Below are 13,430 nucleotides of genomic sequence, written 5' to 3'. Positions count from 1 at the left end.
TTGACATCCGTCTTCACTATTGACACGGTTTTAAATCATGCTTATTTTCCTTATCTCCATGTGCCTACTCCAATATCACGGAGAATTAAGGAAGTTAGATATCATTATGTTATTGACCGTATAGACAGGACAATGTCTAGAGATTTTCTCCTCACGGTTTCGCTTCTACTCATTTTTGGCTCGTGCGGATTTCCATCAATTTTGGCAGGTAAGTTGTCCTAAGCTACAGTTGAGGTAAACTCCCATTTTATACTGAAAGTAGATGAGGTCAGTATCCACGATAACGCGACCATTATTTGAACTAACTGATTTTATGTTTTGCTGATTCTTGTCCATTTTCCAATACCTTCACAGCTCCCTTTCTCATAGACCACGAGACCGGACGCCGTGTCCCCGTGCCAAACCGCTGCCTTAAAGGTAGGTGCCAACACTGACCACGTCGATAGTTTGCTTGCTCTAGAATAGCTAAGTAGAGGATATCTGAATTTTCCGAATCAAACATCCTGGTAAACCATGCCAGTGGTAGTCAGTTCACCGCGCCTATCGATATTTTGTCTACGACGGAAAGAATGAAAAAAAACCTGACTCTCAGAATAGAATTAAAGGGGGACTGGTGATTCCGCATATTGTATAGATCTGCATAGTCACCGGTTTGATCCCAGATTTCTTCCACAGAGCATTACCAGCAATTCCCAACCTTTTAACTGCGCATGCGCCAAACTCCCTTCCAGGGCCAAGCATACGTTTTCTATAGCAGATCGAGGTGAGAGACATCTCAGGGCTTTCTGTGTAACTAAAGCCTAGTTGCCGATAGCGTATGTGATTCTATGACTATCAAGGCATTTGCAGGCCAAATTTTGAGTTGATTGGTGAAAATGTTTCCATGTCCACCTATGGGTTGAAAATACCACGTGAATTGCAATTTTTCCTAATGTAAATTCTAAGAAAACATGAAAATTGGCCGACTTCTGTGGCCTTTTTGAATCACATAGAGTTTGCAAATTTAGTTTGCCGATAGCTCCTGCAGAAGGCAGCATCATACTGAGTATACTGAAACACATGCCATTGGGAAAATTGAAAATTTTTCCATGTCCACAGGGGGGTCCAAATTGGCGTCCCAAGTGGATTTGAGGAGAGAATATATGTCCAAACATCAACATACATGAAAAGCTGGACCTCAAGTGATCTTTGAAGATATGAGAATGACTACCCTTTGATAACTTCTTGCTTTATTTGTCCACTTTATGGCCTAAGATCCCTATCTTTGGATGGTTCAATTAAGGACACTAGGGCTGGGAAGGGTCATGTCGGGGGGGGGGGGGGGGGGGCGGGGGACCAAGCCCGAAATATTATATTGCATCTGTTACAGACAAAATCAATATATATATATTACATATTTCTTATCCTTCATGCTGGCTAACCGTTTCTCTTTCTATTGATTTATGTAGGCCTATCTGAACTTTAGCCTTATCTTAGCAGTTCCCAGAGTGTCAAGCCGTAAAAGTTAATTAATACTGTCACAAAGTTCATGTTGAAGTCATTGAAGATTTTTGGGTCATCTGGAGTCAGTGAGATGTACACCGTCAAGGAAGCAAGATGAACATTTAAAGGCTACTTATATGTATTACTTTCAAGTTAAATTCCAGAGAAACTTAAGAGTCCCCAGCTTTGTAAGTTTGATTCCGGTTCCCGATTTATATCAATATATTTCTCATGTTAATATCTTTTAGGTAGTATCACTAGCATTAGGCTTATTTGAATGATTAATTTTACAGATTGAACCGCCGCCGCCACCGCCGCCATCACTATATAGATGAAGACATCATCATCATCGTAAGAATCTCCAAAGTCATGTTATGTAAAGTGAAAGATCAAAAGGGGCAAATAAAAGGCGTGTTTCTTTTTTACGGGACACAACTTCGTTCAAGTTATTCTTAAGGATATTTGGTACATCTCATTCGAAACTACATTTTCTGTTCAATAAAGGAATTCTGGATGGAATTACCTTTTTTGGTCTTTCGACTTTCGAAGGAACTCACTCCTTATCCAAGGATAGAGGCCGACCATATGGGTCACGTACCTCACGACGTAAGGTTCGATATGTTAGTGATTTGAAGCTGATCAAGCCCAAGGCTGTCCGACACAGATTGTGAAAATGGCGTTTTCCATGGTGCCCCAAAGGGATCTAAAGGTGTTAAAGAAGAAACGGTCGACCGCAAAGGGACTATTGACTAGAAAAGGCAACGAAATTCAGACATTATTGGACTGTGTTGATTCTTATGGACAGTTATCAAGGATAAATGATTTAGGCGAAGAACTAGGTAGGCTGTTCACAAACTTTCTTGCATGCCATAATGCATATCATAGTCTTCTTTACAGTCCAGAAGATATTGCTGAGTCGAGGTTGTATGTCGATAGGGTTGCGCGTTTCATGGGTCAACGCTTAGAAGAGGTATCTTCTTGGTCTGAGGCTTTAAAAGACAGGATCTCAGAAGGGGGGGTCAGTAGTGTCGGTTCAGATGTAAGCTCATTTGATACTAGTGTCAGCCCAGATGATTCAATTTCAACCATGGCTTCTGAGCACAGGTCTGTCAAAGGTCGTAGCAGCACCCGAAGCGGCAGCCACAGGTCCAATGTTTCCATGGCCCAGATGCGGGCAGCAGCCAATTGTGCCGTTTATGAAGTAGAGGCGTCACTACTGGCTGAGAGACAAGCTCTTGCCAAGAAGGAGCTCGAGATGGTACAACAGCGGGAAGAGCTTGAGCTGAAGGCAAAATTGGCGCATGCTCGGGCCAAGGAAAGGGCATGTTCCATGGTTCACTCAAGTAGAACGTCACCTACTAATGAGAAGGTGGGCGTTTCCGGGAATGAGTCACAGGACAAGCCAAAGCGTGACCCCGGACAAGTAGGCCTAATTCCCGACCCTAGATTGAATCCCAGGCAACCTGCGTTTCATCCCGGCCAAGTTCATGGCAACATCTCCAATTACCAGTCGACCCCGACCCCGATGGCTCCAGAAAGTGTCACCACCAATTTCCTTAGACCTACTCCATTTCAAGGAAACAATGAAGTAAGTACATGTATCCAGGCAACGGAGGTACCAGTAAGTCACGTGAGTGCACTTCCGGATGCACTTATGGAGGTTTTGCATCAAGGGCAGCAGCAGCAAAGGTTGTTATTGAATACACTGCAGTTGCCTAAGGTTGACCTGATGACCTTCGATGGGGATCCTCTCAGGTATTGGTTGTTTATAAGAGCGTTTGAGAACTCTGTTGACCGTGACCTCATTGATGATAGTGTCAAGCTAAGTAGGCTTCTCCGTTACTGTACTGGAAAGGCAAGGCAGGTAATTGAGTGTTGTGCAGTTAAGGACCCTACAGAGGGTTACAAGCTTGCCAGGAAACTTTTAAAGGACCGGTTTGGCAGTGATTTTGTGGTGAGTCAGGCCTGGGTTAACCGGATTGTCAACAGAAGGCAAGCCAAGGGTCCAGAAGCGATAAGAGATCTAGCTGATGACCTGAAAAACTGTGTTGAAACTTTGACTGCAATGAAACAGTTGGATCGCTTAAACGATTCGTACTTGGTGCAGATCGTTGAGAGGTTGCCACAGTATCTTCAGAATAGATGGAAAAGAGTGGTCCAGAAGATACGGAAAACCAAGGATGATAGGCCTAGTCAAGGAAACCCAGGCATTAAGGACCTTCTGCAGCTTATTTCTGAAGCCGCAGAGGAAGAAAATGATCCTGTGTTTGGTAAGTGTGGTGCTAAGGAATCCAAGACAGAATCCAACCACAAGTCGAACAACAAGCAAAGACCTGGTCATGGGTCAACGTTCAGTATCCAGACGGATACAGGTTACCAAGGTTCAAGTGGTGATAAGCCCAGGGTACCCAAATGCCTGGTATGCAAAGAGGCGCATCATGTGACGGCCTGTGAAATATTCAAGAAGATGACGCAAAATGAGAGATGGGTAACTGTGAGAGACAACAAGGTCTGCAAGAATTGTTTGAAAGGACCGCATTTTGCATCAAATTGTCGTAATCCTCCTGCATGTAAAGTTTCTGGCTGTGGGAAGAAACACAACACGCTCCTTCATTTGGATGGTGCTCCTGCACCCAAGTCTCGTGCAGACGGGCACGATGTTCAAGAGAAGAAGGCCGATGTCAAGCCGCAACCTGCAAGGTCCAATGCCACAGTTTTGTCCACTGGGGCCGGTATCAACCGTATTGCCTCGCCAATCATTCCGGTAAAGGTCAAGGGTATCGGAGGGAATGAAGAAGTCATAACCTATGCGATGTTGGACAACTGTTCTACGGCAACACTATGCACGGAAAGTCTGGCGACCAAACTTGGACTAAAGGGAAAAACGGCAATTACAGAATTGACAACAATAGAGAGGAAAGACAGTCGATTTGAGACCACGATTTATGGATTGGAAGTGGCTGACCTCGATGGTAAGGAGGTTATTACTCTTCCTCATGTTTTCTCCAAGTCTAATCTCAACGTTAGGCCTAATGACATAAAACCGTCCGACTTAAATGACTGGCCTCATTTACAAGGACTTGATATTCTGACGGTAGACACTGACAAGGTAGACCTACTTATAGGACAGGACGTGCCGGAGGCTTTGGTCCCACTGGAGGTCAAGAGTCACGATGACGATCCCCGAAGAGTACCGTACGCTGTAAGGACAGCCCTGGGATGGACCCTAAATGGACCATTTGGAGAGAATGGAAGGACTGATGAGCGGCACAGCTGTCACTTTATCAACAATGACACAAGTCTACAGCAGCAGGTCGAGCGATTTTGGAAGCTCGACAATCTAGGTGATGGAACTGGTCTATCCATGGATGATAGAAAGGTGGTTGACCTTTGGGATAGGACAGCCGTGTTACAGGATGGACATTATACTTTGCCCATACCATTCAAACAAAGGCCTCCAAATTTACCGGACAATTACAGTATGGCGAAGAAAAGGTTGGAAAGCCTAGGAAGAAGGTTTCAGAAAGATGCTACCCTACATGAGAGGTACAACACTGAGTTCAAGACCCTGCTGGAAGAAGGTTATGCAGAATTGGTGCCTGATGAAGAAATAAGCAGAAAGGACGGAATGGTCTGGTACCTCCCTCACCATCCCGTACTGAACCCAAAGAAGCCAGAGAAAACCAGAATTGTGTTTGACTGTGCTGCGAAACACAGAGGAACCTCACTGAATGAAAATGTGCTCCAAGGTCCTGACTTGACCAATAAGTTGATTGGAGTACTGTTGCGGTTCCGCCAGGAGAAGGTAGGGTTCACGTCAGATGTGCGGGCAATGTTTAATCAGGTCAGGGTTGAAAAGGATCATAGGGATGTGCTCCGCTTCCTGTATTTCGACGAGGGTGATATAACGAAGGCTCCAAGGATTTATAGAATGCGAACACATATCTTTGGTGGGGTTTGGAGCCCCAGTGCTGCAAACTATGCATTGAAGAAGACTGCAGCTGACAATGCTTCAGACTTCCCTCCTGAGACAGCTGAAACCGTAAATAGGTCAATGTATGTAGATGATGTCCTTGGAAGTAAGGTAAATGACCCTGAGGCTATTGTACTGGCAACCAGTCTTCGAGAAATGCTCAAAAGAGGAGGAATGGATGTAATCAAATGGGCCAGTAACAGCCGGGTTCTCTTGAAAGCCATTCCAAATTCTGACTTGGCCATGGGGATGAAGGACCTAGATTTAGACAGCGATGGTCTACCCACTGAACGAGCTTTGGGAATGGTTTGGGATGTAGAACAGGATACCTTCAGACCGTGTATTACCACACAAGATCGCCCCATGACAAGACGAGGAGTGCTTAGCATCCTGAGTTCTGTTTATGACCCTCTAGGATTGGTTAGTCCATTCGTGTTGAAAGCGAGGACTATATTCCAGGATCTGTGCAGAGAAAGGTTAGGGTGGGATGATGGAATGTCCCAACATCAACAGCAGCAGTGGAACAGGTGGCTTGAAGATTTACCAAAGCTTGAAAATTTCTCTGTGCCACGATGTCTGCGTTCAGAAGATCTGGACACTGTAGTACATAACCAGCTGCACCATTTTTCAGATGCATCTGAAGGAGGGTTTGGCGCGACAAGCTACCTCAGACAAGAGGACATATATGGACGTGTCCATTGCGCACTAGTAATGACCAAGGCAAAGTTAACCCCATTAAAGACCACCACCATCCCAAGGCTGGAACTTACGGCTGCTGTCGAAGCAGTGAAACTAGACAAACTTCTGCGTAGCGAGCTCGAGATCCCTCTCTGCGAGTCTGTTTTTTGGACAGACAGCATGATTGTACTTTATTACATAAGGAATGAGACAAAGAGATACCAGACCTTCGTGGCAAACAGGGTGGCTAAAATCCACGAGAGCACAGTGCCTACTCAGTGGAGGCATGTACCCACAGATCAGAATCCGGCAGATGATGTATCACGGGGTATGACAGCCGATGAATTGATTGGAAGCGGAAATGATCGGTGGAGAAACGGACCAGAATTCTTGAAACAGCAGGAGACGCAATGGCCTAAAGAGCCCATTGTTATTGAGACTGAAGGAATGATTGAGGTCAAACCGGAGGTGAAGGTTTATGCAACGAACCCGACTCAGGATGGAGGACAACAGGCAATCAGCACGATGATAAATCACTATTCCTGTTGGTATAGGCTCAAGAAAGGGATTGCATGGATGCTGCGACTGAAGAAGGTGCTACACCAGAAGGTCAAGAATAAGGACATTCCCGGACAAGTTGCCATGACCCCTCCAAGACGTGGCCTCACTGTAGATGAACTTTTGGAAGCTGAGCAGGAGGTGCTGAAATTCGTGCAGAAGAAGGCATTTGGTGACATTCAGGCAAACTTCAAGACCTGCAAGCTAAAGAAGCTGAACCCAGTGCTGGACAGCGATGGGATCCTGCGTGTGGGTGGTCGATTGGAAAACTCCAACCTTCCTGATGAAACCAAGCACCAGATCATATTGCCGAAGAAACACCATGTGGTGGACTTGATAGTTCGTTACTATCATAATTTGACGGGCCACTCGGGATCGGAAAGGGTACTGACGGAAGTCCGTCAGAAATTTTGGATAATCAAGGGAAGGCTGGCCGTAAGAAGGAACAACACAAAATGTCTGCACTGTCGCAAAAGAAATGTGAAACCAATGATTCAACAAATGGCAGACTTGCCAAGTGACCGTGTTGCTTCCCCTAGAGCCGCCTTTTGTCATGTTGGATTGGACTACTTCGGCCCATTTGAAGTTAAACGAGGCCGCAGCATGGTGAAGCGGTATGGCTGCATATTTACCTGCCTCACGACCCGGGCCATACACATTGAGGTGGCAGAGAATCTTACAACTGATTCGTTCATCAATGCCCTGCAGAGATTCGTTAGTAGGCGAGGGATGCCGATCAGGATCCGATCCGATAATGGCACAAACTTTGTGGGTGCTCAGAAAGAGTTAAAGAAAGCAATACGGGAATGGAATCTCAGCCGTATTGAGGAGTACATGCGCCAACGAGAAATCACATGGGTTTTCAATCCCCCTGCAGCATCCCATATGGGGGGTGTATGGGAGAGGCAAATCAGGTCTGTAAGGAAAGTGCTAGATGGCATAATAAAGCAGCAGAACCTGACAGACGATACTCTTCACACAATGATGTGTCTAGTCGAAGCCATAATAAATGGAAGACCCCTGACGAAGCTGTCAGATGACCCAGATGACTTACAACCCATCACACCAAACCATTTGCTGCTCCTGCGCCCCGGAACCTGTCAACCTCCTGGACTGTTTGATGAGGCCGATCTGTACAGAAGGAAATGGAAGCAAGTACAGTATCTTGCTGATTTGTTTTGGCGTAGGTGGACCAAGGAGTATCTGACTGCACTGCAAGAGCGCCAGAAGTGGTGTCACGCAAGTCAAAACCTGAAGCCAGATGACCTGGTTCTGATTGTAGATGACAATGCTCACAGGAATTCCTGGTTGTTGGGACGAGTAATTGAGACGTATCCTGGTAAGGACAACCTGGTAAGGTCAGCCAAGATCAAAACACATCACAATGAGCTGACACGACCTGTCACGAAGCTATGTTTACTTGAGTCGTCTGTTGATATCTAATGAGTTTCATCTGACCAGCATGTTTCTTTTGGGGGGCAATGTTTATGACACACGATGCGCGTGACCTTGTCACATACAACCTTTGACTGCTCATCCATGATATGTATTACGGTATGCATGTAGGCCCATGTGCGGCTGGTTGTTTGTAGATTTAGGGATTTTGTCTCTTGTAGATTTGAATATTAGGTAAATGCTAGGCTAGGACGCATTTATGGGGCCGGAATGTTACAGACAAAATCAATATATATATATTACATATTTCTTATCCTTCATGCTGGCTAACCGTTTCTCTTTCTATTGATTTATGTAGGCCTATCTGAACTTTAGCCTTATCTTAGCAGTTCCCAGAGTGTCAAGCCGTAAAAGTTAATTAATACTGTCACAAAGTTCATGTTGAAGTCATTGAAGATTTTTGGGTCATCTGGAGTCAGTGAGATGTACACCGTCAAGGAAGCAAGATGAACATTTAAAGGCTACTTATATGTATTACTTTCAAGTTAAATTCCAGAGAAACTTAAGAGTCCCCAGCTTTGTAAGTTTGATTCCGGTTCCCGATTTATATCAATATATTTCTCATGTTAATATCTTTTAGGTAGTATCACTAGCATTAGGCTTATTTGAATGATTAATTTTACAGATTGAACCGCCGCCGCCACCGCCGCCATCACTATATAGATGAAGACATCATCATCATCGTAAGAATCTCCAAAGTCATGTTATGTAAAGTGAAAGATCAAAAGGGGCAAATAAAAGGCGTGTTTCTTTTTTACGGGACACAACTTCGTTCAAGTTATTCTTAAGGATATTTGGTACATCTCATTCGAAACTACAGCATCCTTCTCTTCAGCATATTTGCCAAAGCTTTTGCTGTTGCATGGATTCCTCAGATGTTTGGGCTCTCTCAGCTCTGTCATTTGGTAACCTCTGTCTGGGTGTTGGCTAGGTAGATAGGATGGGGGGGGGGGGGGGGTTCCTGACAGTGTTGACAAGGAGAAACTCGGAAAACCGTGATTCTAGACAGAACCCTGTTCTTTTGATGAGCTGGAACACTGTACATTCAAAATTGTGAACCCGCAATGAAGGCATAAAACTGACACAAGGCATTGATTTCTTGTACTAAAAATATATTTTATTATTGATGAACGCTCTGATTGGCTAAATTGGGTCACGTGTCAAACTCGATCGTAGCGCCTGCATTTAGCAGCGGCATAATAAAGTTGGGGATTGCTGGTAATGCCATTACCAGCAATTCCCAACCTTTTAACTGCGCATGCGCCAAACTCCCTTCCAGGGCCAAGCATACGTTTTCTATAGCAGATCGAGGTGAGAGACATCTCAGGGCTTTCTGTGTAACTAAAGCCTAGTTGCCGATAGCGTATGTGATTCTATGACTATCAAGGCATTTGCAGGCCAAATTTTGAGTTGATTGGTGAAAATGTTTCCATGTCCACCTATGGGTTGAAAATACCACGTGAATTGCAATTTTTCCTAATGTAAATTCTAAGAAAACATGAAAATTGGCCGACTTCTGTGGCCTTTTTGAATCACATAGAGTTTGCAAATTTAGTTTGCCGATAGCTCCTGCAGAAGGCAGCATCATACTGAGTATACTGAAACACATGCCATTGGGAAAATTGAAAATTTTTCCATGTCCACAGGGGGGTCCAAATTGGCGTCCCAAGTGGATTTGAGGAGAGAATATATGTCCAAACATCAACATACATGAAAAGCTGGACCTCAAGTGATCTTTGAAGATATGAGAATGACTACCCTTTGATAACTTCTTGCTTTATTTGTCCACTTTATGGCCTAAGATCCCTATCTTTGGATGGTTCAATTAAGGACACTAGGGCTGGGAAGGGTCATGTCGGGGGGGGGGGTAGGCGGGTGACCAAGCCCGAAATATTATATTGCATCCTTCTCTTCAGCATATTTGCCAAAGCTTTTGCTGTTGCATGGATTCCTCAGATGTTTGGGCTCTCTCAGCTCTGTCATTTGGTAACCTCTGTCTGGGTGTTGGCTAGGTAGATAGGATGGGGGGGGGGGGGGGTTCCTGACAGTGTTGACAAGGAGAAACTCGGAAAACCGTGATTCTAGACAGAACCCTGTTCTTTTGATGAGCTGGAACACTGTACATTCAAAATTGTGAACCCGCAATGAAGGCATAAAACTGACACAAGGCATTGATTTCTTGTACTAAAAATATATTTTATTATTGATGAACGCTCTGATTGGCTAAATTGGGTCACGTGTCAAACTCGATCGTAGCGCCTGCATTTAGCAGCGGCATAATAAAGTTGGGGATTGCTGGTAATGGGACATGGTACGCCTAGCTCTCAATTCAGCATGGCCTTTTCGCACTTTCAGTTTCCCCACATGAAGAAGTGGTGGTCGACCAAGGCGACACACCTGTGTTGAGGTGTCGCGCCTTTCAGAACCAAGTTCGCTCTTCGACCCTGCAACAGGTCTTCTGGAGGATTGGCGGACGGCCTCTCTATCCCAGTCACTCAAAAGCAAGGTAAGATGTCGCTTGCCGGTTGGTTAAAGGGGTTTTTCACTCCACTGAAAGACCTTTAAACGGGGTTGAGTAGTTGCGTTGGCCGGGAAACCTTTCAAACGCTCAAAAACCTACTTTTCTGTTAGTGAAGACGTTAATGGAGTCAACTCACGAGACTTGACATCCCCATTTTATCTCTTTACTTTCAGATTATCAATACTTGAAGATTACACCCTAGTGTTGAGGAACACCAACCTCCACGACAGTAAGACATACGCGTGTGTTGCAGTATGGAAGGACATTCGAGGTCGACTTTGCGTTGTGGAATCCACCGTCAGTCTTTGGGTACTCAGAAAGATTAAACAGCCGCTTGACGACAGTAAGTAGTGTAACGTATTTACTGTTCCCTCAGTTAAATTATCCCCTCCACCAAGGACTTCTATACGAGATAAGGCCGTGCCAGGTAATTTCAACAATACGGGGGCACTCAGAGCTGTCATTCGGCGTTCGTCCCGTCCTTCACCAATGACAAACATCGGGTCTTTCAAAGCATGTTTGGACGCCAAAATGTCTTTCCATTTGAACTTGTCTCAGAGCCGTCTCTGGTGAAAACAATATGGCAGTTTACTGTTGTAAATAACGGTGTGATGTCTGTGCTGGAAGATTCCAGTCACAAAAAGCCACATAAATTAAATCTTCCCTTTCTTGGTCTTACAGTTTGCGGTCAACCATGGGACAGTAGCAACCCGCCCAGTCAGGTCCCGTGGATGGCGATGCTGAAGAGCAAGTTTACAAACCAACCATTCTGTGGAGGAGCCTTGATTAGCGACCAGTGGGTCCTCTCTGCTAGCCATTGTTACAACGAATATACTGGTGACTTCGAGAATGATGTCGTGGTGAAGCTCGGCGCGGAGGATTGGTCGGGAGAAGAGTTGGAGATTGAGGACAACGGCGTACACCACCACGGGGGAAGTGGAGGGCACTCAATGTACGACAAGGACTTGTTACTCATCAAGTTGAAAACTAAAGTCCAATATAACGCTGCCGTCTGGCCGATATGTCTCCCTCCCCACTCTACAACAGAAGGTGAACTAGGTCTGATGACCGGTTGGGGATCTCGTCACCTAGGCGGGCAACCTTCAAGACTGCTGAAGAAGATTCACTTGCCTGTGAGGAGCAGACAGCTTTGTGCGAACAGAATCCCCCGGGGGCACAGGTTCACGGAGAACATGTTGTGCGCCGGTCGTGGTGACGGGCGGCCTGAGCAGTGCAATGGCGACTCCGGTGGTCCATTGGCTGTTCAGAGGTCGGGCAAGTGGACACTAGCGGGTGTGGTGTCTTTCGGAGATGCATGTATAGGGCATACTAACCAATACGGCTACTCCGTCGAAGTTAGCAAATTAGTCAGCTGGATCAGGAAAACAGTGCTTGACCAATCTTTCGTCTCGCCGAGCTATGGTACTGACTGTGCGGATTACGATTATGACTGCCTATCCGACACCAACGACTTTCACATGGACGACTATTAAACTCTGCGACATTCCTCAAAGGGACCAATATTTCAGATACAAAGACGGTTTGCATAGCCAGCCGGTGTGTAATGGATATAGTATCATGCACGAATACAATGTATCAAGGGAAGAAGAAGATCTTATCCCACGTTCCCGATCATTTGTCTCAATAGGCATACACCTTAATCTACCATCGAACAGCAGGGTATGGCCCATTTTACAGAGGGACACTTATTACGTACGTAGTATCGATATATTATACATATATCCTGGATTTGAAGTGATGTGTGATGGTTGTGACTTCGTCCTCAAAAGGCCGATTTGGGACAAATGGCAAGTGATCTACTGGTCATTGTGCTGTACACGAACCTCGTAATCAGTGTCTTTATTAGAACATTTATGGATAAAGTATATAGAGAGACATTCTGGGAGACCGTCGTTCTTTTTCTCATTGCAATTTTCAAAGAATCATCGTTATCGCCTCCCTGCATTGCCTGCATGCAACAGCATCTGTTGACCTGGGGACGGGAACGATGCAGGGGCTGGTCAGGAATCAACGATTGGTTGAGACATTGGGTGATATGAATAAAGACTAGTAAATGATTTTACTTCAGTTTTGTACAGAAAGGCCTAGTGTAAATGTACATGGGGTTTTCAGTAAAAGCAATTGCTAGTCTTTATTCATATCACCGAATGTCTCCATGTCTGACCCATGCTTGCAAGATTTTTGAGATCATTTTCTGAGACACCCTGCGTAAGCAAGGAGGATCGTATATGTCGGTATGTCTAACTGGTACGACAGACTGAGGTAGGTTTATGACGATGTCTCCATGTCTGGCCTTAAGATCCCTTTCTGAGACATCCTGTGTGTGGATCTTTGACGCATGTACTGTTAGTCACAACCAGTGTCTTTCGGAAGATTACGGCCGAAGTGGAATTAAGCAAATCCAAAGGGGCCGTGATTGTGCTGAAGACACTGGTTGTGACTGGCACTTCATTCTCCATCCTTATTGAGAATCCTTTATAAACAAAGAAGGCTGCAACAGTCTGACCAACTGATGACAGAGCTAGGTTGTGACGAAGTCTTCATGCCTGGCACTTGACGCTCTACAGATCCTTTTTGATTGAAACATCACGTAAACATCAAGGAAGATTGCAACAGCCGTCGGTAATATGCAAAGGTGATATGGGGGAAAGACATCACATATCGTTTTCTGATACATCCTGTAGGCCTTTTCAGAGCAGTAAATGTCGAGATGGACGATGTCACATTCACGTCTTGATGCAG

The 13,430-nt window shown here is 45.1% G+C and overlaps 2 protein-coding genes across 3 annotated transcripts; both read left to right on the top strand.

Annotated features, from left to right (window-relative positions):
• The first annotated feature begins 64 nt into the window (after window positions 1-64).
• On the top strand, window positions 65-12,573 carry LOC135501105 (prostasin-like). Its single transcript, XM_064792909.1, has 5 exons — window positions 65-208; window positions 355-417; window positions 10,502-10,652; window positions 10,841-11,010; window positions 11,349-12,573. Exons 1-5 carry the CDS (start codon window positions 133-135, stop codon window positions 12,158-12,160), a joined length of 1,272 nt encoding a protein of 423 aa, XP_064648979.1. The 5' UTR covers window positions 65-132; the 3' UTR covers window positions 12,161-12,573.
• On the top strand, window positions 1,434-8,955 carry LOC135501580 (uncharacterized). 2 transcript variants are annotated; one of them, XR_010449615.1, is made up of 2 exons: window positions 1,434-8,666; window positions 8,772-8,955. XR_010449615.1 is itself a non-coding variant. In XM_064793751.1 (2 exons), exon 2 carries the CDS (start codon window positions 2,156-2,158, stop codon window positions 8,132-8,134), a length of 5,979 nt encoding a protein of 1,992 aa, XP_064649821.1. In that variant the 5' UTR covers window positions 1,434-1,670; window positions 1,776-2,155; the 3' UTR covers window positions 8,135-8,955. The 2 variants fall into 2 exon arrangements, 1 of the variants encoding a protein (XP_064649821.1); XM_064793751.1 differs by having other exon boundaries at window positions 1,434-1,670; window positions 1,776-8,955.
• Window positions 12,574-13,430: the final 857 nt, after the last annotated feature.

This window comes from Lineus longissimus, chromosome 17 (assembly GCF_910592395.1).
Source record: "Lineus longissimus chromosome 17, tnLinLong1.2, whole genome shotgun sequence".
NCBI classification, from domain to species: domain Eukaryota; kingdom Metazoa; phylum Nemertea; class Pilidiophora; order Heteronemertea; family Lineidae; genus Lineus; species Lineus longissimus.
Note: the sequence above shows the minus strand (reverse complement) of the source record. Positions and strands in the feature narration are given on the sequence as shown.

Bases quoted from the DNA above. Each gene is read 5' to 3' on its own strand.
- LOC135501105 (XM_064792909.1), top strand. From the start codon at position 133: ATGTCTAGAGATTTTCTCCTCACGGTTTCGCTTCTACTCATTTTTGGC. The intron at 10,653-10,840 runs GTAAGATGTCGC...CTTTACTTTCAG, and splicing joins CCCAGTCACTCAAAAGCAAG to ATTATCAATACTTGAAGATT. The intron at 11,011-11,348 runs GTAAGTAGTGTA...TTGGTCTTACAG, and splicing joins TAAACAGCCGCTTGACGACA to TTTGCGGTCAACCATGGGAC.
- LOC135501580 (XM_064793751.1), top strand. From the start codon at position 2,156: ATGGCGTTTTCCATGGTGCCCCAAAGGGATCTAAAGGTGTTAAAGAAG.